The 25,054-nt window shown below is 36.9% G+C and overlaps 2 protein-coding genes across 2 annotated transcripts; both read right to left on the bottom strand.

The window, feature by feature from the left end:
* Window positions 1–2,120: 2,120 nt before the first annotated feature.
* Window positions 2,121–7,565, bottom strand: LOC120344100 (uncharacterized). The gene is made up of 4 exons (XM_039413189.2): window positions 7,242–7,565; window positions 6,799–6,915; window positions 5,686–5,909; window positions 2,121–5,312 (listed from the first exon to the last, which is right to left on the bottom strand). Exons 1-4 carry the CDS (start codon window positions 7,543–7,545, stop codon window positions 5,118–5,120), a joined length of 840 nt encoding a protein of 279 aa, XP_039269123.2. The 5' UTR covers window positions 7,546–7,565; the 3' UTR covers window positions 2,121–5,117.
* Window positions 7,566–16,861: 9,296 nt separating this feature from the next.
* On the bottom strand, window positions 16,862–24,200 carry LOC120344066 (uncharacterized). The gene has a single exon (XM_039413149.2). It carries the CDS (start codon window positions 24,135–24,137, stop codon window positions 20,580–20,582), a length of 3,558 nt encoding a protein of 1,185 aa, XP_039269083.2. The 5' UTR covers window positions 24,138–24,200; the 3' UTR covers window positions 16,862–20,579.
* Between the last annotated feature and the right edge of the window lie 854 nt (window positions 24,201–25,054).

Below are 25,054 nucleotides of genomic sequence, written 5' to 3'. Positions count from 1 at the left end.
ATATTCCCAATTTTTTAATTTTCAATTTAAGTTGAATTTTGAATAAACTATTTCTGTGGTTGGATCATAAATATGTCAAAGGTAGTGTAAGTGCCATAGATATAAAAACTGTGCTTGAAAATGCTAGTTAAATTTTCATATGATTTGGAATAGCTTTCTAGTTCAACATGTTTTGTAAACTGACATATTTGAAGTTGGCCTAGTCGGATGGCCGACAAACTTTATGTACTACTGGACCATTTACACACATTTCCGGTAGCGTGTAGGCCACACTTTTCCCCCACATATTGTATACACCAGTGGTTCTCAATTGGTGGGGCGCAACCACAAAGGGAACGCAGGAAATTTTTTGGGGGCGTGAAGCTAATTAAAAATAAAAATATTTGTTATATTCATCTTGCACGCCTTTTTTAGATATTTACATCACATTTATTTCAATATTTACGTTACATCCAAGTATTTTCAACATGTTTTTTCGAATAAAACATATTGATAATATATAAATATATATATATATATACATAATGGATATTGACGACAAAACAAACACAAAAGATAGGGTGTTTTAATCGCCGGAGATGGCTGAATATAAATTTCACGTTTGTTGAGTATAGGGAGTGTTGCCACAGGGGGCGGGCAACGCGCCTTTTTTTGACCTTTGCTTCGAATGACATAATTATTGAAACCAATGCAAAACATAAATCTGTAACTATTTTGAGAGAATACATAGAGTAAGAGTAGCGGCGCGCTTGCATAATAATGCCGACTTAAACTCGTATTTCAGAGTTTATGGACACAGGCTTCATCGTTCGCAACATTTTTTTTCAAGTCAATTTTACACGAACCGTATATACCGATTCTATGGTATTGAGTCTGTCTGTTTCCCATGACCTTATACATCTCTTTCTCACTGCTATACCTATCGTTACGTTTTTATCAATATCCTACTATATATCCAACAAGTTTTAGTGCTTGGTCCAGATGGTGGTCCAGGGTATGCGGGTATTCAAGATAAAGTCAAATGTAGTCGCAATTTGTTTGGCTATAGACTGAGGTGAATCTCTAGCGACTTCTCGCGATGGCGAAAACGCGAAAAATAGACGTGAGATGCCATCGGGGTTCTTGCGAATACTGCCAAGTTCATGTTCATTTTTTGTATTTTTTCAAGCTTATAATTGTCAATTTTTTTACTCTTCTATCCACTAATGGATTTGTACTAGGCCATGAAGCTTCCACAGTAACTTTGGGATATACTTTACGAACTGAAAGGCCTGATTTTGAAGGATCGGGTAAAATTATCTAATTTTCCTCACAGTTTGAAGTTATGGTTTTTATGAGAAAAAAATTGCCTTTTTCCATTTGACTCCGATCTCCACTTTATAATTTTTTTTTTTAACTGACATTGTTAAGCCATCAACTAGAGCAGAGGTCACAAATACGGCACGCGGACCGGATCCGACCCGTGACGTCCTCATGTCCGGATCGCGATAACACAAAAAATGACGTTTTTTTCTGAGGAATTAGGCCGCGAGACGAGGCCGTTTATATTTCAGTTTCATAGCGCACATAGAGAACTACTTGGAAATAATTTTCAAATGCTCCTTAGAAATTCTGTGATATATAATTTAATATTCAAGACATCAGAAATATAGTATTTATATTGTTGAATAAATTGAATAGATTTCCTAACTTTTGGGACATTGACAAAAATTTTTGTCTGGCCCGTTTCAACACAGTTTGAGTCATACCTGACCCGCGGTTGAAAAAGTTTGGTGACTCTTGAACTAGAGCTTCCAAACCAGCCGTCAGTGGGCAGCAGAGGCGTATCGGTTTGCCTTCAGCGGTGATTTATATAAGGGGGGGGGGGGGGGGGGGGGGGTCAATTACATAAAATTGGCTTAGCAAATAAAACATTTTGAAAAAATAAACAATCGCATGGAAAAAGTTGATAGGGGTCACGAAAAATTTTAATATATTGGAAGAGGGTGCGAGCATAAAAGATTATTTTTCTATATAACTCCGCATCGTCTCTACAACGAAACGTGTTGCCATTTTTTTTTTGATTACCCAAGCACTGATAACAGTATGACCTTATTCGCCATCCCCAGCGATACAATATATTAAACGGCATCTGTTTTAATGTCAAGCAATTACGAAATGAAAGCCAACAATACAAACCAAATAAGGCCATGAAATCTGCTATTTCCTTATAAAACACTTACGAGGAAAAAAATGTCCGAATTCATCAACTACCGTATATCCTCGCACATAAGCAGTTAAAAACTCGAAAAAGGTCACTGAACTGAGGTGTGGGCCTCTACGCATAACTCTGATCGCAATGAAATGACATTATGAAAACTTAATTCCAGCAGCTAAAACTCGAATTTGCTGTGATAGGTGAATACAATTACAATTTGTATGGTCGACTTAGATGCTATTTTTTTTTTTTATAAATTTGCCGTTTTCAAGGGGACGGCTTATATGCGGAGATATATGTATCACTTTTATAATGCTAGAAATTTTGATTATATAGAATAGATGGCTTTCTGATGCTCCCGAAGTATTGTATCAAGATGGCGCACAACCTGAACATATCATGCGTACCAGGTTAGGATTCAGGTTGTGCGTCATCTTGGTACACATACTTACGAAGCGCCGGCTTTCTCACCATTTGGATTAAAAAGATAATGAACATGAAAATAGGTAACAAGCTCTCTAAAAAGTTATTCTAAATACACAATTAGTTATTTTGTTTATACAAAATATAACAAGCAATAACATTTCTAATACATATTAGAACTATCAAATGCTTACAAGTAAAAACATTAATATCAATAAAAATGTGATGTTACTAATCCAATACGTAAAATTCAGATGAAGTGGGAATAACTTTCATCCAGAGATCAGAGCAGAGTAATTCATAAATTGCGGAGTAGATTTGACAAAAACCTCAACTTCAACATCAAATATTTAGGTTTTGATACGAATTCATTATGATATGCCTTCGTTTCGAACAAACCTCTGGACAAGAAGACTAGTAATCCGGTATATTACCTCACAAGATATGAAAATTGTTTCTAAATGTCTGCAAAGATATTGCTATTTAGCCTGACGTTGTGACACAAAATAAAACAGGTAATTGCAAATGAATTTATGGTGAAATTATGTAGTTTCCTACAAAAAAAAATACAAATTACAATATTTATTTTGATCCCAAGACAGAGCGACCTGGAAATTTGAAGTTTTCGCGTCAACTGATATATGGCAAGAGCCTGTGAAATGTTCTTTATCTCTCAGCTCTTTGTACTTGAGATTTTAGGAGTTCACTCAAGACTGAGTTTTATTTATTCCGTAACAAAAACTGAGTCGTAAAAATATCTATTTCATTATCAAAAATAATCAATCCTGACTGACCTAGTTGCAACAAAGTGGAAAACATCGCAGCATTACTTGTGTACAAACAATTTATGAGCGAACAGCTGATTTCCTTGTACGTAAATGAATTTGACGGGTAATCGTGAAAGTTTAGATCAGCGTTTCCGCGTTTCCCAACCTTTTTGGTCGCGGATTATTTTCTCACCGGCTAAAAACTTTGCGGACTCAACGTGCGTTTATTGCAACTGTACTCTGTGTGAAGAAGCAATAAAACTAAACACAACAGAAATTCAACGAATTTCAAAATCGGAAATTCGCCGCAATTACGCGTTCGTTAAAAGAGCCGACTTTTTTGGTGTATAATGGACTTTTCTGTCGCACAATATTCAATCCATGACAACGACGGGAATTGAAAATGTCTTTCTATTTTAATTTAATTGTGTTCATGGTAACTCGCGGTTGCAACGACTTACGATAAGATGAAAACATTACTTCTTTAAAATTCCACGGCCATCTGTAAACATAATAATGAGAGAATATATTGCCCAATTATATTCAGCTTTGATACATATTTTTTGCAATCTTGCGAATTTGTTATCGCCGCTAGAAAAAATCCTACCATCTGCTATGAATTTCTGGAATGTACAACTTAATTTAGTATTTATTAAAAAAATATTTAAACTGTATTAGTAAATCAAAAATACATATTCATCGCCTTAAAATTCTCGCGAACAACTTCTGAAGTAATCGTCGCGTATACGTCACTCGTCAAAAGGGCCGACTTTTCAATGATTTTTTCTGTTGCATACCATATTCAATCCATCCATATGTGTGATCCTTTTAATCTGCGGTTGTGTTGACTAAATAAGAGCGATACTCCTCAGAAAACACCATGACAATCCGTGGACACAAAAATGCGTGGTAAAGTGCCCCAATATATTTTGTTTTGATTCGTATATTTGTGAATTCGACAAATCTGAGCTGTTCGTACAACCCTTACGGAGCTCCATTACTACTGTACGTACCAATGTGGAGGCAGTAAGGAAAAGAATCCTGAAGTAAAATGCCCTGGTACGTATACTACGGTAGCACTCGAAATTTTGCGATTTGCAATGTCTAAAAAAGCGTCTTTAATCGGTCGCGGACCGCTTTTCAATTTAGAAAATTTGGGTTGCCACTATTTATACCTACCAGAAAAAAAAAATTTCTCGTTGTTCGAACTCGCGAGAAACACCACTTAGGTATCTATCGACTCTTGTTTTCGTCGAAAATCCGCAAGTGAGTTGTGAAATCCAATCGTTTGATTAAGCGACTCGCAAGTGACCCGTCGCGTCACGTGTTACCAAATTTTCGAAAAATAAATTGCTATTATAATAGTTGAATATGCGATTATATGCTCAGTAACCGGTAATTATTGACTCGACTAATGTTATGTGAATAAATTGGCTTTTCATGTTTCATGTAAATTCTAACGTAAATCGTAACTTGGCCAATAGTTGATTAAGTTTCGCAAAAACGTTTGCGGCCCGCAGTGAATTTTTGGCTCGTTGCGGACTCATTCAAATGCTCTGCGGACTCATTTGAGACCGTGGACTCGGGTTGGGAAACACCGGTTTAGATGAATGGTTAAAACGAAGTCAGATTGAGGAGAAGTATTATCCCGGAATTATTGTTTTATGCAATGTCGTTATATAAGCTCAAAATCAGTCAGAATCGGTCCATAAACTGGTTTAGAAAGAATCTTAGTTTGATGGAAATCGTTCCTTCTGGCACAAGACTCCTTGTATATTTGAAGAAGGACTGGTGTCGAACATTCCTTGGGTACTACTTGATGGATTACTTACAACAATCGCCATTACAGTGTAAGATGTAGGATGTCCCGGGTAATAATTAGTGTATGGAGCAGTAGTTCCACTTGACAGTAAAGCTCTTTTCGTCTGTTGAAAATAAAGACACGTGATTAGGAAAATTTTCGTGAAGAGGTTTCAGTGAAATTGTTGCGGTAATTTATGGTATTTGAAGATACGTTGAGATTTAGGAGTTTGTTGGATGAGCGTGAAATAGTATTAATAGAATATTGCGTGAAGATAAATTTTCAAAATTTGGTGAAATGGTAAGAATAAGCATATGGCGTACAAATCGTAATATTTCCTGGAAAGGGTAGAAAAACAATCAAAAAACAAATTAATCAAGTGAGCATTTAAAATGGGATTCTTTAGGTTAGGATAGAAGTTGGGATTCATTTTAAATTCATGGCAAATTATTATGAAATTCAACAACTGCATATAAAGCAACGATTCATCCAAATACCTGGTGATCGTATTTCATACCAAGCCGTAACTCTGCGTATGAAGTAGAAATCAGTGATCGAATATATTTGAGAACCAAATCATATTGATGAGAATCGATTATGTCTGCTGGTTTTGCCGACCTTTCCCCACACATTGCAACAGCTTGATCGTAGTTGACATCATTTGCAGTGTGTAATGAAGCTATGTAACATTTCCCGAGATAGCTCATACCGTCACAAGATCCTGTGCGACATACATAGAGGATTAAATCTAGATTTTTGTATCCGGCGCTTACTAAAGCCTTTTGATCCGAACTAGGCCGCTGATATAAATGTAATGAGCTACAGTTATTTGAAATGACCTGGCCCGGCAAATTTATCACTCTCTGTGTGAGGGGGGAGCATGGGGCTCAAACTCGAGATATGCAATCTGCGATGACAATACAGTCAAGTCTATGCTTTGACCATTGGCCATCGCACCATGATATGTAATTGAAATATTACGAAAATTTTGCAAGCTTGATTCAGCAATAGCTGAAATGTTTGGGTTATTGGAAATTAAATCCAATTCAATTTGGATTTCTTAATAACGCTGGTTTAATGCCAGATGGAACTCTTAGTGCACTGGTTCTCAAATCTTTTCAAGTCGCGTCATCTTTTTAGAATTTATCAAGTCTCGGATCCCACCTCAGAAATAACTATCTAACAAAAAGCTACAAATAACAGATAGTATGACGAGAGTATGTTTCATTCAAAATCACGCTAAAAATACGTATAAAGAAATGTAAAAAATAAAAAAATGTGAATATCCGAAACAAATCAGATCGGGCAAAATACGTTTTAACAAATAATTTTATTTCAATCGCTTCATGCCTCCCCCCCCCCCCCCCCACCAAAAAAAAAACATCCCCCTTGTGGGACGCGCACCACCGTTTGAGAACCACTGTCTAAGTGTGAATGCGAATCATCATATTCATTTCACAGTTGTTTAAGAAATCTAGTTTGACTCGGATGATTCGCGACTCGTGGTTTAAGGACTCGTCTTCCGGATTGATTTGCGTATTGTTTGTCTATTTTCACCTATTGCATTGTTTCATGTCACGGAGTCGAAATAATTGATTCATTGATATTACCCAACAAAATCGTGTCTATTTCATCAATTTTTTCATCCAGTTTTTGAACGGCTTCATCGAGTTTGGTCAGCATTCGCTCTTCTAACTCTTCAATTCTTGAAGCCACTAGCTTTTGCACTGTGAAAATAAATTTGCTTTATCAATGAGGTGTTTCGTTCTGAACAAGGCTTCGAACAAACAACTACTGCCAGTGAGCAAATGCGAGAGGATGAATTAATTTTCCTCTCGCCGACAAGCAATAATCGCTTGAATGGTGTCTAAAACAAGAGCCGTTTTCAGCATTTAAGACCGCGTTGCAAGAGAAATTCGATCTCTGTTTTTAATGCTGGAACAACAGAAGCCAAGGCGCTCAAACACGACGCACACGAAAAAAAAATTTTATATCATAAAGATTCAAACACGGGTTTTAAACATGGATTGTAATTTAAACCTAATAAACCTACCAAATTTCTCGAATAGCTGTTCAACGGTGGCATTAACTTTTTGATAGTCGACAATTCCTGATTCGCCTTGTTGACCTTTCACCCCGTGCATTCCTATTTCACCTCTTTCACCTTTCGGGCCTCTTTTTCCAGGTAAACTTTGGAATCGACGAGAGTGGGCTGAACCACGACTGGGAATGGAATCGTTTTCGTCTTCAGCAAACACGTCGTTTACATTCTTGCATATCATATGCTGACTTTGTGCCGTCACAATGGTGGTAAGCAAGTGACAAAGGCAGACGAGAAGAAATAACAAACGACTCATGATGATACTTAGATTTTATAATCACTGGAGAAATAATAGAAATAGAATCTATGTAAGGTTGCAATAATAGTTGAAACTATGGAATTGGCATTTGCTAGATTAGATGGTTATCATTTTTATCCCGGTGAGAGGTAAGCCAATACGACGGTTTAATTTAGTGTCGTATCACTCTTCCTTGCTCTCGACCACAGGTATTTTTATTTTACGAATTTAAGATGTATAAATTAGGTTTTAGCGATATCTCTTGTGACTACAGAAACACACGGAAGTATATAAGGAGAAAGGACCTGCAGTTCAATATACAATAACACAGCACTTTCTGATTCAGAATAGTATTTTCCTTTTATCCGAGGGAGAGAAACGAAATATCGATGAAGTTTAAAAGATTTGCAACCGTGATCCATGACTAGCAGCAGTGCTGAGACCCACCATCATTGAAAAAGAGTCAAAATTCGGGCTTTAGTGCCAGAATATGCAAGCCCATTGGTCTCGTTTAAGTTATTATCAATTTTTATACTATTTTCTGTATTATTAAATTTTACTTTATATTTAATTTTAGTTTTTTTTCTTAAAAATCGACCATGCGTTTTATAAGCCGTTGCGTCTGATTTATGGATCAGATCAGCCTCATCTATTCACAAAACCCTAATCTAAGCAATTTATTGACACCAAGCCTCATAACCCGGTGTGTCTTATGGTCTGTAAAATACGGTAATTTGAATTTAAAAACAATCAAGAAACTCCCAATACCATAGCATCAATAAACTCGGCGTCATTTTTTACAATGCTTTGCTGTCGAAGTTATACAAGCGCCATATTAAGGCTAAATACAATTAACATTTTATTTTTGAAATGAACGGGTCTACGATAAAAAATATTCCATAGAGTATAAATAAATTATATGTTTTCATTATGCGTACATAAGTATGAAATACAGAATAGTAAAAACTAAAGAATATTGGTAATACCACACGCATTACATTTCAATAACACTGAAATTCCCTCACGCGGAGAAATTTCTCCTCACTACCCTAACATAGTTAAAGCATAACCATGTCCGGACCGAACGCACAACCATGTATGATTCTAATTTAAAGGTTAATATCGGTTATATGTCTGTCGTTCACACAAATTTTTTAGCATCGTCAGAAACTATCAATCGTATTAATAGAATTTAATAGTCAAATCAGTAAACCAGTGTTTTTCTCAAATCTCACATTTTGCGTTAACGGCGGGGGCTTTTTACAAAAGATCCAGGCCTAGTTTTGATCGAAAGGCGCGAATAAGCGTCGTGTGAAAATGTCAAAAAGTTCAAAATTTGATCACTTGTGGTGTATACGCAAGGCGTGCTTTAACTTACTTATTTAATCAGGGAGAAAGGGTAAGCCAATAAGCCATATCGTGTGGCGAACCACAGCCTCTCGTCGGTTACCAGTCCATGTCGGGTATGGGATTTGTTAGCTAGTTATAATGATTTATGTTTTTTTGGGGGCGAGGCAAAAATTGTTTTTCGACGCCCATTCGGTCCTTTTGTTCTGAACAAGACCAGGTACAAGCACCACTAATATCTAACAATATCTCCCCTGTCTTGCTTTGCTGTTGAAGTTCTTCAAGCGCCCAATTACTGATAAATACAATTAGCATTTTATTTTTTCAATAAACAGGTCTACGATGAAAAAAATATTCGAAATAGTGAAATTATAATTTATGTCTTCATAATGCGTGCATGAGTATGTATTGCATAATGGTTAAAAGTAAAGAATATTGGTAATACCACACTCTAATACATCGCAAAAATACTTTTCAAAAACCACAAAACATTCCTAATGCGGAGACTTCAAAGCGTAACCATGTTCGAAACGATGAATAATACTCACGGAAAGGATGAAAATATAAAAACCCAAGGCGTACTTACACGAATAAAACGCAGTTTCTTTATCTCTTGTTAGGCTTGAGTGACAGCTAACCGCACCCAACACACGCAAACCCCGTTTTCACCCCATCTTTCTGACCTAATCGTTCTGAAAAATTAGTTTGGTCTAAACCCCAACCTACATGCCAATTCGACTACGCACGATTCGACTTTGCTTTCGTACTAAAATGCGACAAGTTGCCGGACCACTAAAGGTATTACTAATTTTGATTACCTATTTATACTATTTTCTGCATTATTAAATTTTACTTCATTTCATTTTGGTTCTTGAAAAATTTGGCCGTGACAAGTGTGTGGTGATTTAAAAATTTTGAAGTCCTACGATATTGTTACGCTAACGATTGCATTAAATATATATATATATTTTTTAATAAATAGCCGGTTTTGTAGGTTTGCAGAACCGGATTTAGACGACAAGGGCCCTCGATTATGGATTTTTGAGGGCCCGCTTCAACAATACGACAAAAACAATCCGCTATTATGGCGCATTAAATAGGTCATATAAAAAGTATTATGACGTTGTAAATAAATTTCAAATTTCTTGGAATACAAAATTTTAGTTACGAGCGAGTTACGTGCGATAATTATCAAAAAAATTTGTCGAAAAAAAATACACGATTTGTCCAAAAGAGTATTTTTCTCAGCGGAAGCGTTGTGGAATTTCAATTATTGACTTGGTTGACCGGAAAACAGCGATAAACTGTTTGGATATTTATTTTCATTTGGATATTTCATAACGATCGGCGCGTTTTATCGTTGTTTCCACGGAAACGAAACTTTAATCCGGACTTTCTTTGACACGTATATTACTGGGGTGACAGGATAACCCATGTGTAAACTTCATCAAATTGATCCAGCCTCTAAGACGCTAAAGCTGGGACACTCAGACATACAAACAAGCCAAGGCACTTCAATAAACCGTTACCATCCACGCAAAATTGCACCCACAGCGTATTTCATTAACCACGTCGCTGAAACTTCCATTTCATTTTGAGCGCTGCGAGTTTGTCGGTATCTTTTGGTCCGTACAATTCGGTAAGTAATTTTAAAATAATCTGAGAAACTATCGACTCTAATCAGATACCATAACATCAACAAACTCAACGTCATAATACCCGTTTCTAGTAGCAGGTGGTGGACAAAAAGGCAGGTCACAATTACTGATAAATACAATTATCATCCCATTTTTCAAATAAACGATAAAAAGAAGTAATGAAAAATATTTTAAATTTGGATTGGTATTTTCCTAAAAAATAATATCCATTTATATATTAATATTTTCTTATTTTTCTTCTCCAAAAACTGAGGGATTATTGTGGTAAAAACTGCTCAAGTATTATTGGTTTAGAAACTACTAACAAATAAAAATTGTGGCGATATCCTGCAATTTGTCGAGTCCAATTTATTTATTTGTTTTGGATGAGGGGTCAAATTTCTTTTACAATGCTCACTTGCTCATTTGGCTTCTAACAAAGTCCAGGCACAAGCACTACTTATGAATAACAATACCTTCCCAGTCTCGCTTTGCTGTCGTAGCTACAAGCGTCCAATATCTAGATTGTTTTCTGTCACCCTGACACCCATAACCTAATCAGGTAACAGTTCGTCTGACTAACTGACTGATTAAATTTGACCCGCAATACACAACCTAGAGATAGACTGATCGAACTTTATATAACCTCCCAACGGCTTTTTTACCTATACCCGCGGGATTTTCGCGTGGGAGTTTCTGATATTTGCTGCCAAATAAGGAACAACGAACCTCATGTCTCCTGCCCGATACGGAAATCGTCAGGTTTAACTTGGACAAATTCCTCGAATGTTTTCGTTTTTTATATAAGGTGCTCCCGAAGTATTCGGACCAAGATAGCGAGCAACCTGAACATAGTATGTGTACCAGGTTAGGGTTAGCAGGTTGTGCGCCATCTTGGTACAAATAATAGGGGAGCGCCGAAAAATAATACCTAGCCTGAATTCTAAAAACGATTTCAATATAAGCCCTCCCCTTAATTGAAATAAGACCTAGTCGATAGCGCGAACTTTTTCTTAACCTAGTCGAGAGCAAAAAATCTCTCTTACACGTTTTAAATTGTTCTCAATAGTTTAGTAGTTGTTTTAAATAAACACATGTTATTCATAAGTAAATGTATATCGGTTTTCATATTTTGTATATTTGAAATCTAGTAATTCTTTACGTTGTAAATTTGTTTGATGAATGAAAATAAAAGACCTAAAAGTATGCTCCTGTGATATTTTTCCAAAAAAATTGAAATAGTACCCGGTCTTGTTTTCAGGGAAACACGGTATGTTGAAGTTAGAAATACTCGGGCTGAATCTCTATATCCCATGAACTTAACAATCCGATGCACAGCGCGCAGAATGTAATAAATCAACCAGGTCAGTTTATTCTACAAAATCCGCAAATCATTCTCTTGTAATCAATCTAAAAATTTTTATGATATTGGTGAGACTATGTTTTTACGTTTATCCCGAGAGAAAGGGTAAGCCAATAAGACATATCTTGTTGCGAACCACAGCCTCTCGTCCGCGTACCAGTCCATTTCGGGCATGGGATTAGTCAGCTAGTTATAAAGCAAAACTTATAGCTATTAAAAATGTGATGATATCCTGCAATTTGACGAGCCCAAACATATTCATTTATTTATTTGGGCGCAATACATTTTTTGCAATGCTTACTCGAATGCTTAATCGGCTTCTTTCGCTCCGAACAAGGCCAGGTACAAGCACCACTATTATCTAACAATATCTCCCCTTTCTTACTTTTCTGTCGAAGTTATGCAATCGCGCAATTAATGCTGAATACAATATACATTCTATTTTTGAAATAAACGGGTCTACGTTAAAAAATATTCAAAAATATTACATGTTTTCATAATTAATGAATAACTATGAAATGCATAATAGAAAAAGGTATTTGTATGGTGTTGTAACTATTTGTAACTTCTAAAATGTATGTTGTATTTGACTGACCATCTGTACTGTTAGATAAACCATTTTCTGAATATTATTATACTGTTATATTTAAGTAATAAACTAAAGTGTGGTGTTACATCTCAAAATTGGGAGGGCAGGCATCATCGAAGCGTAACTTTGTTAGGATCAAAGAATAAAACTCATAGAAAAAATAAAAATATAGTCACACTGACTTCCATAACCTAATCAAGTAACATTTCGTCTTGCTAATTGACTGATACAATTCGCCCACAATGCACAACCTTGATTAATCGAACTTTATTCAACTTCCAATGGCTTATGAACCCGTACCCGCCGTATTTTCGGGTAAGAATTTCTGTTATTTGCTGCCATATAAGGAACAACGAACCTCATGTCTCAATTTCCTTCGCTAGATAAGGAAACCGTCAAGTGTAACTGGGCCAACTTTTTCGATTGTTTTCCTGTTTGTTTGTTTTTTGCTTCAATTAACAGCAAATGAAAGGTATAACGCAATTGTGTCTCGAAACTTTGGGAAACCGATGGGAAATTCTGAGAAATGTTCATGGTCTAGTGCAGGGCTACTCAACTATTTTTACCGAAGGTCCGCAAACAAAACTTCAAAATTATTTGGGTCCGGTCTTTCCAGAAATTATATTTCGGCATCCTTAAACGAGCACTTCCTCGACCGACTAATGATTAGTAGCAAATTAAAATTGTTTATCATGGTGTTATAGTTTTTTTCCTATATATTCAAAACTATGAAAGTCATTTTATAATGAGAAATTCAAAAAGTGGGGCTATTGATCCAAAATAAATAATTAGGTGCGGTCCAAATCCAATACTCGAAAGATCCGGATTCGGACCGCGGTCCTCCTTCGAGTAGCCCTGGTGTAGTGGTTAAAACGTTGAACCCAACTATGTTGAAGTTCGAAATACTCGGATTGAAATCCCATGCCTCATGCACCTACAAACCAGCAAACCAGGCTTTATGAAAAGCTGGAACTGTCCGCTATCTTTTGAGGCTCTGTTTAACAAGACGTCACAAACAATCATCTTATAAGCCAGTAAAATCATGTAAAAATTATTATGACGTTGTGAATAAATTTTAAATGGCTTGAAATACAAAATTTTAGTCACGAGCAAGGTACGTGCGCTATCACCCAAGTAGATTAGAGATAGTTCCATATTTTACAAACCATAAGGCACACCTTAAATACTTGTTTTCTTCAAAATCGACGCGTTGCGCGTAATGTATAGATCAGGTAGTGTTTTATGCGTTATTGAACCTATTGCCTACACTACTCGAAAGCAGTACCGGTACTATTTTTGGCGCTCCCGCAGTATGTGTACCAGGATGGCGCACAAGCTGCTAACCTTAACCTGGTACACATACCATATTCTGGTTGTGCGCAATCTTGGTACATATACTACGGGAGCACCCAATTTTTTATGAACAAACTACCGTTCTAGGTTTTGTTTGAATGAAATACAAAAACCATAAAAAATATTGATTTTTTTTATTTGTTTAATAAGATTTGTACGGTAACTCGATTGCGTTTTATAGTTCGTTGCAACCTATGTAGAAACAAAACCCAAATTTGAGCAATTTATTGAAGGTGCGCGGTATAAAATAGGGTAAATTTATTTTAAAAACAATCTAAGAAACTCAAGGCTGTCCTAAATGCCATGGCATCACAAAACTCGACGTCATAATATCTGTTTCAAGTCGCGAAGGAATGAACGGGGACACGGTCCTATCACCAACAAAGATTTGCCAATTTTTTGAATGAACGAGTCGATCCGAAAAAGTAAAAACTTCAATTATTGTTGGAATCGTAGTTGCCCAAAAATGAGATATTGATATTTTCTCATTTTTTAAAAAACAAGGGATTATTACGATAAAAAAATTGTTCAAATGATATTCATGTAAAAACTTATAACAATAATAGTAAAGAATATTAGTAACACCACGCTCAAATACATCGCAAAAATATACAAATAAAAAAGAACAATAAAATCCTTCTGAGCCTAAGGATGTATTTCTTCTAAGCTAGCAAACACTGGGCTGACAAAGAATAATTTTTACGTTAACCTTCCAGCATTATCAAATAGAACCTCAGGATAAACCTTACTTACTTATAAACCTAACCTTATATATATATGTGATATCCTACATCCGAAACCATTATTTTAGAATAAAAAATACTCGGATCAGTAAGTTATTCGGTTTTGGGCATTTCTGGAGTGAATCTACCTTTAACTTGCTTTACAAAATAAGCCCGTGTGGTCTTCATTAAAACGCAACTATGTTCTCGTCGAAGTACGCTGGCACCCCTAACCGAATCGAGTAAGAGTTCGTCTGTCTAATTAAATGGAAGGCAAAACGTAATATACAACTTCGTATAACTCCCAAGAGAATTTCTAAGTATTGTTGTCATATGATGACCAAAATATAATTACCTCGTATCTCGATTTCTCTCGCCCGGAAAGGAAATCGCCAAGTTCAACTTGGCCAACGTCATCTTGCTATTTAAATGGAATGCAAAACGTAATACACAACTTGTTTCAACTCCCAAGATAATTTCTGTGTATTGCTGCCATATAAGGAACAACGAAACTCATGTTTTAATTTCTCCCGCCCGATAAGGAAATCGCCAAGTTTAAGTTGGCAGACGTTGTCGACTGCTTACTCGTTATTTACCTCACCCAACACAGAAAATACAAAATCATTACGTAATTGTGTCTCAAAACTTCAGAAAACCAATGGAAATTTTAAGAAATGTGTATCAAGAACTGTGGTTAACACGCCAAGTATGTCGAGTTTGAAATACTCGGGCCGGGAAATGTCGAGTTTTCAGTAAATCGTTCAAGAATGAAGCAAAATGGTGTTGTAGGAACTTATGTCTCTAAACACCGCAAAAATGCCTTTTTTTTTTTTTTTTTTTGCATGGTCTACAATCTATCACATCAGGAGTGGCCGAACCGCGGTTTGCGAGCCGCATGCGGCTCTTGGACCGGTTTCTTGCGAAAATACCATGCAAACTACGATTAATCATTTTCGATTAAACATACTGTATCGTGTGTGATTCACCGAGCATTCGCGCCTTCATACACTTTACCATACAATCGTCAACTATTACGTCACAATTAGATTCTCTGTTGTGAGACGCCTTCATTGCACTACAGCGGCTGTCATGGTCGTAGTTCGGCGAGAAACGCGCAATTTACCGTTTGGGTGGAGTGAATGAAGTGCAGATAAAACGCCACAGATTCCGTCGTCGACGGCTCATTTAATTCTGAGACAAATAGTTAGTTATTCCCTATAGTCTCATATGACGCTGCAACTGAGTTGAAAATGATCGATCTTTATGAAGACCAACTGAAGTGCGCTTAAAATTAAGGGAACGGGCCATTGAGTTGTGGAGAAGCAAGTCAATAAAAATGTATGCTATTGTCAAACTAGCTGCGCTTGGGGTATTGTCAATGTTTGGGTCAAATTGCGTCTGCGAATCTGTGATTTCTACCCTAGTAGACGTGAAGTCAAAGCATTGATCATTTATGATTGACACCTATGTGATAGAACTGCTTCGATTAGCTACAACGACATACCATGCCATAAGTCCGACTAAGTAGCATGCATATTAATAGATGGATTGTAAATTTCTGTCATAATCATGTTGGTTAGTAATATTTTTAATAAGTCAACATACTAACACAGCTGAATAAAGGTATATCTGATGTTAATGTGTGTTTATGTCTATAATGTGTCTCTTCGCGGTTTTACGTATGGAATGCGGCTGTTGGTATCTGACTGGTTGGCCGCCCCTGGTCCACATGGTATGACACTAGTCCAAACCGCATGCCTCATGAACGCAACAACCCGATGCCCAGCGCGCAGAATGTGATAAATTCTAAGGAATGTTCACCAAGCAATGGCTTAACGTGCTAAGTATGTTTTAAATACTCGGGTCCAAACTAGTGATGAGCTGGAAGAATTGTAACAACCGAAACGCACCTATTCGCGAAAATGTATTATTTGTAATACGTCCGCTGACGTTCTATTATTTATGTCTGTCACTAGATAGAGTCAGAGAGCTACATTGAAATATGCAGAAATTATCCAAAATATGTTTACAAGTATGAGAACCAGTGCAGCAGACAAAAGAAAACTTTGCATAAAGAATGTTTCCCCGAGCATTTGCTTTTTTCCGTAACAATAACATATTATCGTTTTTAGGTATGCTGTGGCGTAACAATTGAAATTTGGCCAGCCCCTCAGACCCTTTTCTCACTCATACAAATTAACTAGGCTTCATGAAGCTTTTGTGTATGTGCTGGGAAAAATAGCTTTTTATATATCAGTGACTGCATGTACGACGACTAGGAATCTTTTGCACAAGGTAACATTCATTCACCAAACATATAAAATTCAACTGTTCATTGAAACAAGCATTTATTCCAGTAAATTCAATCGCGAAACATGATTCAGGCGATATATAATGTACATGATAACACACAACAGGATTATTTGAATTTTTCAGTCATGATCCTTAAGAAAAACTAGATAAACAATCATTCATGTGGTCACATCATAAACTGCTGCACAAGCTAACGATAGTACAAGCGTATAAGAAATCGGGATTAGTCGATACCAAATATATTTTCACAGCAAAATGTTTTTGAATTTTCATTTTTAAGTTGAAGTTTGAATGAACAATCATTTCCGTGGTTGGATCATGCATTAGTTAACAGTAGTGCAAGTAGATATAAAACTGTGCTTGAAAATGCTAGTTAAATTTACATAAGATTTCAAATAGCTTTCTAGTTCAACATGTTTAGTAAACTGACATATTTAAAGTTGGCCTAGTCGGATTGACCGACAAACTTTATGTACTACTGGGCCATTTACACACATTTCCAGTATCGTGTAGGCCTCGTTTATTTCCAACATACTGTATACACCAGTGGTTCTCAAAAGGTGTGTGGCTTACCCACAATGGGAGCATAGACAATTTTTTGAGGGGTTGTGAAGGAAAATAAAAATATTTGTTTGATTCCATCTTGCCAGCCGTACTTAAAATATTTTAATCACATTTATTTCATTATATACGCTGCATATTTACGACGTGTTTTTTGAATAAAACATATTTCGCCTTCACTATCTGTTATTTGTAGCTTATTGTTAGCTGTTAATTTTGAGGTGGGGACTTGACAAATTCCAAAAGTTTGAGAATCACTGGTAAAACACAATCGCAACATTAAACGTCAAATTACGATGCAACCAAAACTACTATTGTGGTCCTAACACATCGGTTTGAATGATTGTGTATGATTGTACCCATTTTGCACAAAAGTTATGTTCTCTGTAGAGTATGTTCCAAATAATTTGGGTTCTGTTTTTCTTGGGGTCACGCAGTATAAATGAAAACGACGAATTAACACCTAAGTGGTTAATACAATCATTTGTGCTTACAATAGCACACATACAGTTGTTTGTGAAGATAAAATATATACATAACGAATATTGACATGAAATAAACACAAAAAATAGGGTTTTTCAATCGGCGGAGCTGGCTGAATATAAAGTTCACGTTTGTTAGCCACTGGCAATGTTGCCACAGGGGTCGCAAAGAGTACAGCAATTTGACACAAATATATAGTGTACTCTTTTAGACGTTTGCTTTGAAATACAAAATTATTAAAACCAGCTCGAAACATCAATCTGTATCGATTTTGAGAGGATATATAGAATCAGAGAAGTGCCGCACTTGCATAATAACGCCGACTCTCAGAGGTTATTAAGGAATATTTTATTATATTGGAAGAGGTTACGGGCTTAAAAGAAAATTATTCTATCCAACTACGCAGTGTCTCTCTAACGAAACGTGTTGCCATTTATCTTTGATTTCTCAAGCTCAGATAACAATATGAGCTTATTTGCCAGCCCCAGCGATACAAAAATATTAACGGTATCTGTTTCAATGTCAAGCAATTGCAAAATAAAAGTCAACTACACAAACCAAATTGGGTCATTCAAACTGCTTTTTCTATACAAAACACTCGACAAAAAATTTAATTTCCAAATATATCAACTAATATATATCACTTCTCTCAGCAATTTGGATTGTATAGATGGCTTTCTTACCATTTCGATTAAAAAGATAGTGGACACGAAAATAGGTAACAAGCAATCTAAAAAGTTTATCTAAATACACAATTAGTTATTTTGTTTATACAAATTATAACAAGCATTAACATTTCTAATACATATTACAACTATCAAATGCTTAAAAGTAAAAACATTAACATCAATAAAAAAATTTGGTGTGTGTGAACATGATGGCGTACACCGGAACGTAGTATGCGTACCAGGTCAGTGTTAGGCCACGATATTATTCCGATTTTCCTTCTCTTAGTTCCATTTAGAGTTTGGCGACTATCCAAGTGTCTTCTGTAGTATTTGTACCTGAAATTATGGCCTAACTTGGTACACATACTACATTACGGTGTCCGCCATCTTAGTGCACATACTTCGGGAGTATCAAAAATTCGATGTGACCAGGCAAATTCGTAAAATTGGGATGAGGTGGAAATAACGTTTATTCGGAGACCAGAGCCATTTATAGATTGTGATGTACATTTGACCCCAACACCACGATTTGACCCAGGAAATTGGACATCTAAAAGCAGGAAATTGACACCTACAGGATTTTAACTGTCAATGTTAAAAATGTCAAATTTTTTTCATAGCTTGGTCTCCTCTAAAACAAACATATCATAGTCTTGCCTAGCAAGACATACAAATCAATAAATTGTAAATAAAATGCAATACTACATACTGAATAGTTTTCTTCACCAAAAATTGAATTTTAATATTTAGACTCTTAGAGCAGCGGTTCCCAAACTATGGGTCGCGACCCACTGGTGGGTCGCAAGAGGAATCTCAGTGGGTCGTGAAAAGATGTAGAAAGCTTTGATTAATTATACTGGTTATTAGGATCGGTGGCAAAGCAAATTTAAAAGCAAATTTCGAAAAAAACTGCAACTTTTCAATTTTTTACGTCTAAAACTATCTGAAATTGAAATAAATGTCAAGTCTATTATGGAAAATAGCAAGAAACAAGCTCATCTTTCTCACTAGCTTCACTGAAAATTCAATTTGAAGAAAATAAATTTGTTTCCTCCATCAATGTTTTATTAATTTATTAAAGTTAAATGGGTCGCCATAAGCAGTGGTAATAAATGGTGGATCCTCAGCCTAAAAAGTTCGGGAACCACTGCTCTAGAGGACAGGTTCTCAACCAGTGGGACATTTTTGAGCCATAGAAACATTTTCAGTTGGGCCACAAACTTTTTGAAATTGTTATTGATAAATTAGGAAGACTTCGATTGTAGTAGCAATGGATGACGATGCTGTTTTTTGCTACTGAGCGGTAATTCTTATATTAATTATTTAAGTGGAGGTTCAATCTTTGCAAAGAATTATTGGTTTTTCCCTTGCATGAAAAAGTTAATAAGTCACAGAATTTTTGTGTAATAAAAGTGGGCTAAGAAAGAAAAAAGGTTGAGAACAACTGCTTTAGAGGGTCAATTTGTTGCCCAGTGATGAGAATGCATACTAGAAGTTTCTGTGCATTGGCACTACAAGTTCCATAGATGGTTACTAGTCCACGACGCAGAAGTACGGGACAACTATACTGTACCGTATGTCACAATTTTATTTTTATAACACATTTATGGGACCTTCTGAAGTATGCGCACCAAATTGGCGCACAACCTGAACAAAGTATGTGTACCAGGTTAGGGTTCAGGTTGTGCGACATCTTGCCGCGCATACTTCAGGAGCACCCATTTAGTCATGTAGTAGCAGTCATGCACTTCTGCAGCATAGATAAACTGTGCTCTGTTGATATTGCATTAAAAATTTGGGTAATATTCTCAAGATAATCAAAATAAAAAGTGTATGTACAATAAGTGAACGAAAGCTGCACATTACTGAACCAAATAGTTTGCGTTTCAGCGTAAAAAACTTTCTCCTGACATATATGATTATTAAAAATCTTCAGGACTCAATTGTTTTGTCATAAATAAAAACCATTCTTCAATTGTTCATTCATAATTATGTTGATAGAAAAGATTCTTTGTTTTATTTCCAAACTTCGTGTTGTGTTCGAAGATGAGTCTTCAGTGTGACCTGCTGTCTGAATTTTTTATAGCAAATTTCACATTCATAAGGCCTTTCGCCTGTGTGAATTCTCTTATGCTGAACCATGCTTGCCTTAGTAGTGAATGCCCTGCCACAGTAATCGCATGCGTATGGTTTTTCACCAGAATGGGTCCTTTGATGTGTGACAAGCCCACCTTTCCAAGTAAATTTTTTGCCACAAACGTCGCAACAGTAAGGTTTTACTCCAGCGTGTACAAATTCATGAGCTTTGAGACCGTTTTTATTCATAAATTTCATGCCACAATGCTGGCATTCATGGACCTTTTCACGATAAGTATGTGTCAAAAGATGAACCTTTAAAGCGTTGTTAGTCAAAAATGGTTTTTGACAAACTCCACATAGACTTTTGTAAGATCTTTCACTTGCATGTGTCTGCATATGATCTTTCAAGTTTCCCTTACGACGAAAAGTCTTTCCGCAAGTTTCACATTGATGCGGCTTCTCTCCTGTATGTGCAACTCCAATATGGTCCTTCAAAGCTCCTTTTTGACGGAACCGTGCACCGCAGATTTCACAGGCAAAAGGTTTTTCACCTGTGTGCAAGAGCATATGGTTTTTCAAAGGCTGGCTTAAAGCAAATCTTTTACCACAAACGTGACACTCAAATGGTTTTTCACCGGTATGCATTCTTCTATGATACTTTAAATATGACCCCTGTATGAAACGCTTTCCACAAATATCACAGGCATAAGGTTTTTCCCCTGTATGTATTCTCATATGATCTTTCAGAGTCTGCTTGAGCCCAAATGTTTTTAGACAAACATCACACTGAAACGGCTTATCTAGAGAATGTACCATACTGTGCTTTTTCAAATAGGACTGAGTAGAGAATATTTTGTCACATTGAGGGCAGGGAAACTGTTCTCCGCTGTGACGTTGCTCATGCATTTTCAATGAAGTTGCAGTAACAAAAACTTTATCACAATGGGCACAAGCATAAGGATTTTCACCGCTATGTAGCCGGTCATGAATTCGCAAATAACTTTTATTTTTAAATGCTTTTCCGCAGACTTCACAACAGTATGGTTTTTCTGTACTGTGCGTATGAAGATGTGCTTTCAGAGATGCCTTCTGCTTGAAGCCTTTTCCGCAAGTGTCACAGGAAAACGGTTTTTCATCGGTGTGAGTGTATTTGTGACGATGGAGAGCACTGGACTGAGCGAACGCTTTCCCACAAATATCACACGAGAAAGCTTTTATTTCATCATGAATGTGTGCGTGGGCTCTCAAAGTGCTCATAGTGGCAAATTTCTTCCCACACACGCTGCACGGGAAAGGTTGCGGCCCCATGTGACTGTACTCATGTGATTTCAACCAGCCACGCTGAGCAAAAGCTCTTCCACATATTTTACACTCAAACTTTTTCTTAATTTTGTGTTGTCTCATGTGTCTTTGTAAGGTTTTCTTTTTCGAGAATTTTTTTCCACACACTTCGCAGAAATGTGGTTTCTTACCAAGATGGACCCACTCATGTTCTTCCAACTGAGTCTGACGTTTGAAAGCTTTTCCACATGTTTTACAAGACCATTTTTTTAGATGAACAAGTTGTCTGTGCCTCTGAAGCTCATCAATTTCTTTGTAAGTGAGATCACATCTTCTGCACGCATGTTCTTCGCTATGTTTTTCCGTAATGTGATATTTTAAAGCAGCGTTGGTGTAAAATTTTGTTTCACATAATTTACAGGGGTACGGTTTGTTACCAGTATGAATTCGTTTATGGATCTTTAAATAAGAACGTTGTGAAAAGGTCTTATCACATGTCTTGCAAGAAAATGGGTCTAGGCCAGAATGTTTACGCATATGTGCCTTTAGGCCATCGTCATTGGGAAATTTCTGCTTGCAAATTTCGCAGCGAAATTTTTTATCCCCGGCATGTTCATATGAATGACTCACTAGTTCAGATCGTAAGAGAAAACCTTTTTCACATAACTTGCAAAAATGATTCTTTTTGCCATTATGTTTCATCATGTGGTATTTTAAAATTGTTGGGTAAGCAAACCTAGTCTTACAAACAGTGCACACATGGGGTTTATCACTTGCGTGTGCTCTCATGTGCTTTCTCAAAGATCGTTTTGTCGAGACGGTTTTTCCACATTCCAAGCATGAAAAAGTAGGTCGATTTACATCATGCGTTTGAAGATGGTCGTGTAGGTTATTTCCTGTTATAAAGGTCTTCCCACAAATCCTACAAGAGAAGGGTCGTTCGGCACTGTGTGTTCGCATGTGATACTTCAAATATGTAAGTTGAGCATACGACTTGCCACACACTTCGCATGAAAAAGGTTTCTCTCCAGTGTGCGTCATTAAATGTAATTTTAATTTCTTCACACTGGCAAACTCACGTTGGCATATCAGGCAACTATTTAAGTTCACTCTTGGAGGGTTGAAGCCACTGGTTGATGCTTCCTGATGACTTGATTTAACCACTGCTTTTGTAGCTTCTGCAATAACTGTTCCAACATCTTTAACTGCGCTACAACTTTCTAGATTCCTTGAAGACGAGGATGTTCCTACTCCCACAGATTCCTGCATTTGAGCCAATGCTTCCGCCAATTCTGTTATCAATCCATCTGTCTGTGAACGACCAGCATGATTGCCTCCTTGTAGTATAGAAGCTCCCGTATAAGAACGGTTCGCAGGCGGGGGGAACGGAGCATCTTTAAGACTTTCAGAAGATTGACGCTCTCTGGTACTTGTCGGCATCGGAAAAGGTTCATCTCTTGGATCTCCTGAAGAAATTCTTTCACGGCTAGTGGGCGCAGGAAACGGTTCTGGTTCTGAAGTTTCCTCTGCGGGTTGTTGTTGTTCATGACTAGGCGTTTGAACAATTTGATTCAAACTTTCTCTCCGATCGAACTGTGGCTCTGTATTATTTACAATAATAGATGTAGTTTCTTGCAACTCATTATTGTTAGGATATTGTCGTTCATGGCTATTTACTAACATGGACTGACTTGTGCTTGGATTATCAGCATATTCACGCTGGTGAGTACGTAACGCTGGACTTTCTCTTGAAGAGCCAACGTAGTGATGTTCATGACTACCTGGATGCAAAGATGGACTCTCTCTTGCTCTATTAACATATTGTTGTTCATGACTGACAACATGCATGGACGGGCTATCTCGTTGGTTTCCGTGAAACTGACGATCGCGATTGCTAGGTGGCAAGAATGGAGAATCTCTTGATATTTGCCCATAACCACGGTCACGACCTGCTTGTAGTAAAGAATGATTTTCTCTCGGGGGAGTCGCATTGATATAATGTCTCTCATGATTACTCGGCGGCAGGTACAGATTTTCTCTTGCGTTAAGAGCATAGGGTCTTTGTATTCCACTCGGTTGCATCAGAGGGAGACCTCTGGTGTCAATAATGGAGCGATGGTCAAGATGTTCTGGTCTATGACGACGACCGACCATCATTTCATCCAGTGCTTCCAAGACATCGGTGGGCGGGTGCATAGGAGGACCCCCCGACATCCTCAAAATTTCAGGAGAAACCCAGATTGCAAATATCTACCAAAATCTGGTACTTTAAAATTTTATACTGTAATGGAAATATGGATTTTAGACATAAGCTAGCAGTAGGAGACAAGATATCCTGGTAATCCTGAAGTATGGGAACCAAGAAGGCGGACACTGGAACGTAGTATGTGTACCAGGTTAGGGTTAGGCCATAATTTCAGGTACAATTACTACTTGGCTAGTCCCTGTACCGATAGTCTGAATGATTAATCCGCAATCCTATTTTACTTTTAAGTTTAGTAAAAATATATACAGGTAAATGAAATTCAAACTTTAAATGGTCTAACTCGGGGGGCGGGCAAGTTTTTGAACTGGTTGCCAAAAATTTTGCCTATCTAAACTGGTGGGCCATGTGAGTGTGACGCAAAAAGTTATATTTCAATGACAGAATATTATTCACACACAAAAGCAAACGATGAGGGCACAAGAAGACAGAAAGAAGGATAAAACCTAAAATCCAACTCAGAGACTACGATCATAATTTAACAAGCCTATTGCACTATATAGATTTCAATAACAACTACATAGAGTACTCCTGTAGTATGTGTACCAGGTTGGGCCATAATTTTATTCCGATTTTCTAGTTCCATCACAAGTTCGGGGACTGTCTGTGTTAGCGAAGTAAATATCCCCCTGCCCATAGTGCATGCAGAATTGTCTAGAAGCAGAAATTTATGGCGGCATCAGACGTGCAATGGGCCCGCGGGTTGTAGTTTACCCATGTCAGGTCTAACTTCTTGGTATGTTAATTTACTTTATAACTAATACAAATACTGTACAACACTTTTTAAATTATTCAGTTGATTTACTGCCTTTTTGGATTTTGACACAAATATTTGCAAGTTTTTAATATGAAATTGATATACCGGGAA

Source organism: Styela clava, chromosome 5 (assembly GCF_964204865.1).
Source record: "Styela clava chromosome 5, kaStyClav1.hap1.2, whole genome shotgun sequence".
NCBI lineage: Eukaryota > Metazoa > Chordata > Ascidiacea > Stolidobranchia > Styelidae > Styela > Styela clava.
The sequence above is the reverse complement of the archived record's forward strand: the minus strand, read 5'-3'. Positions and strand labels throughout refer to the sequence as shown.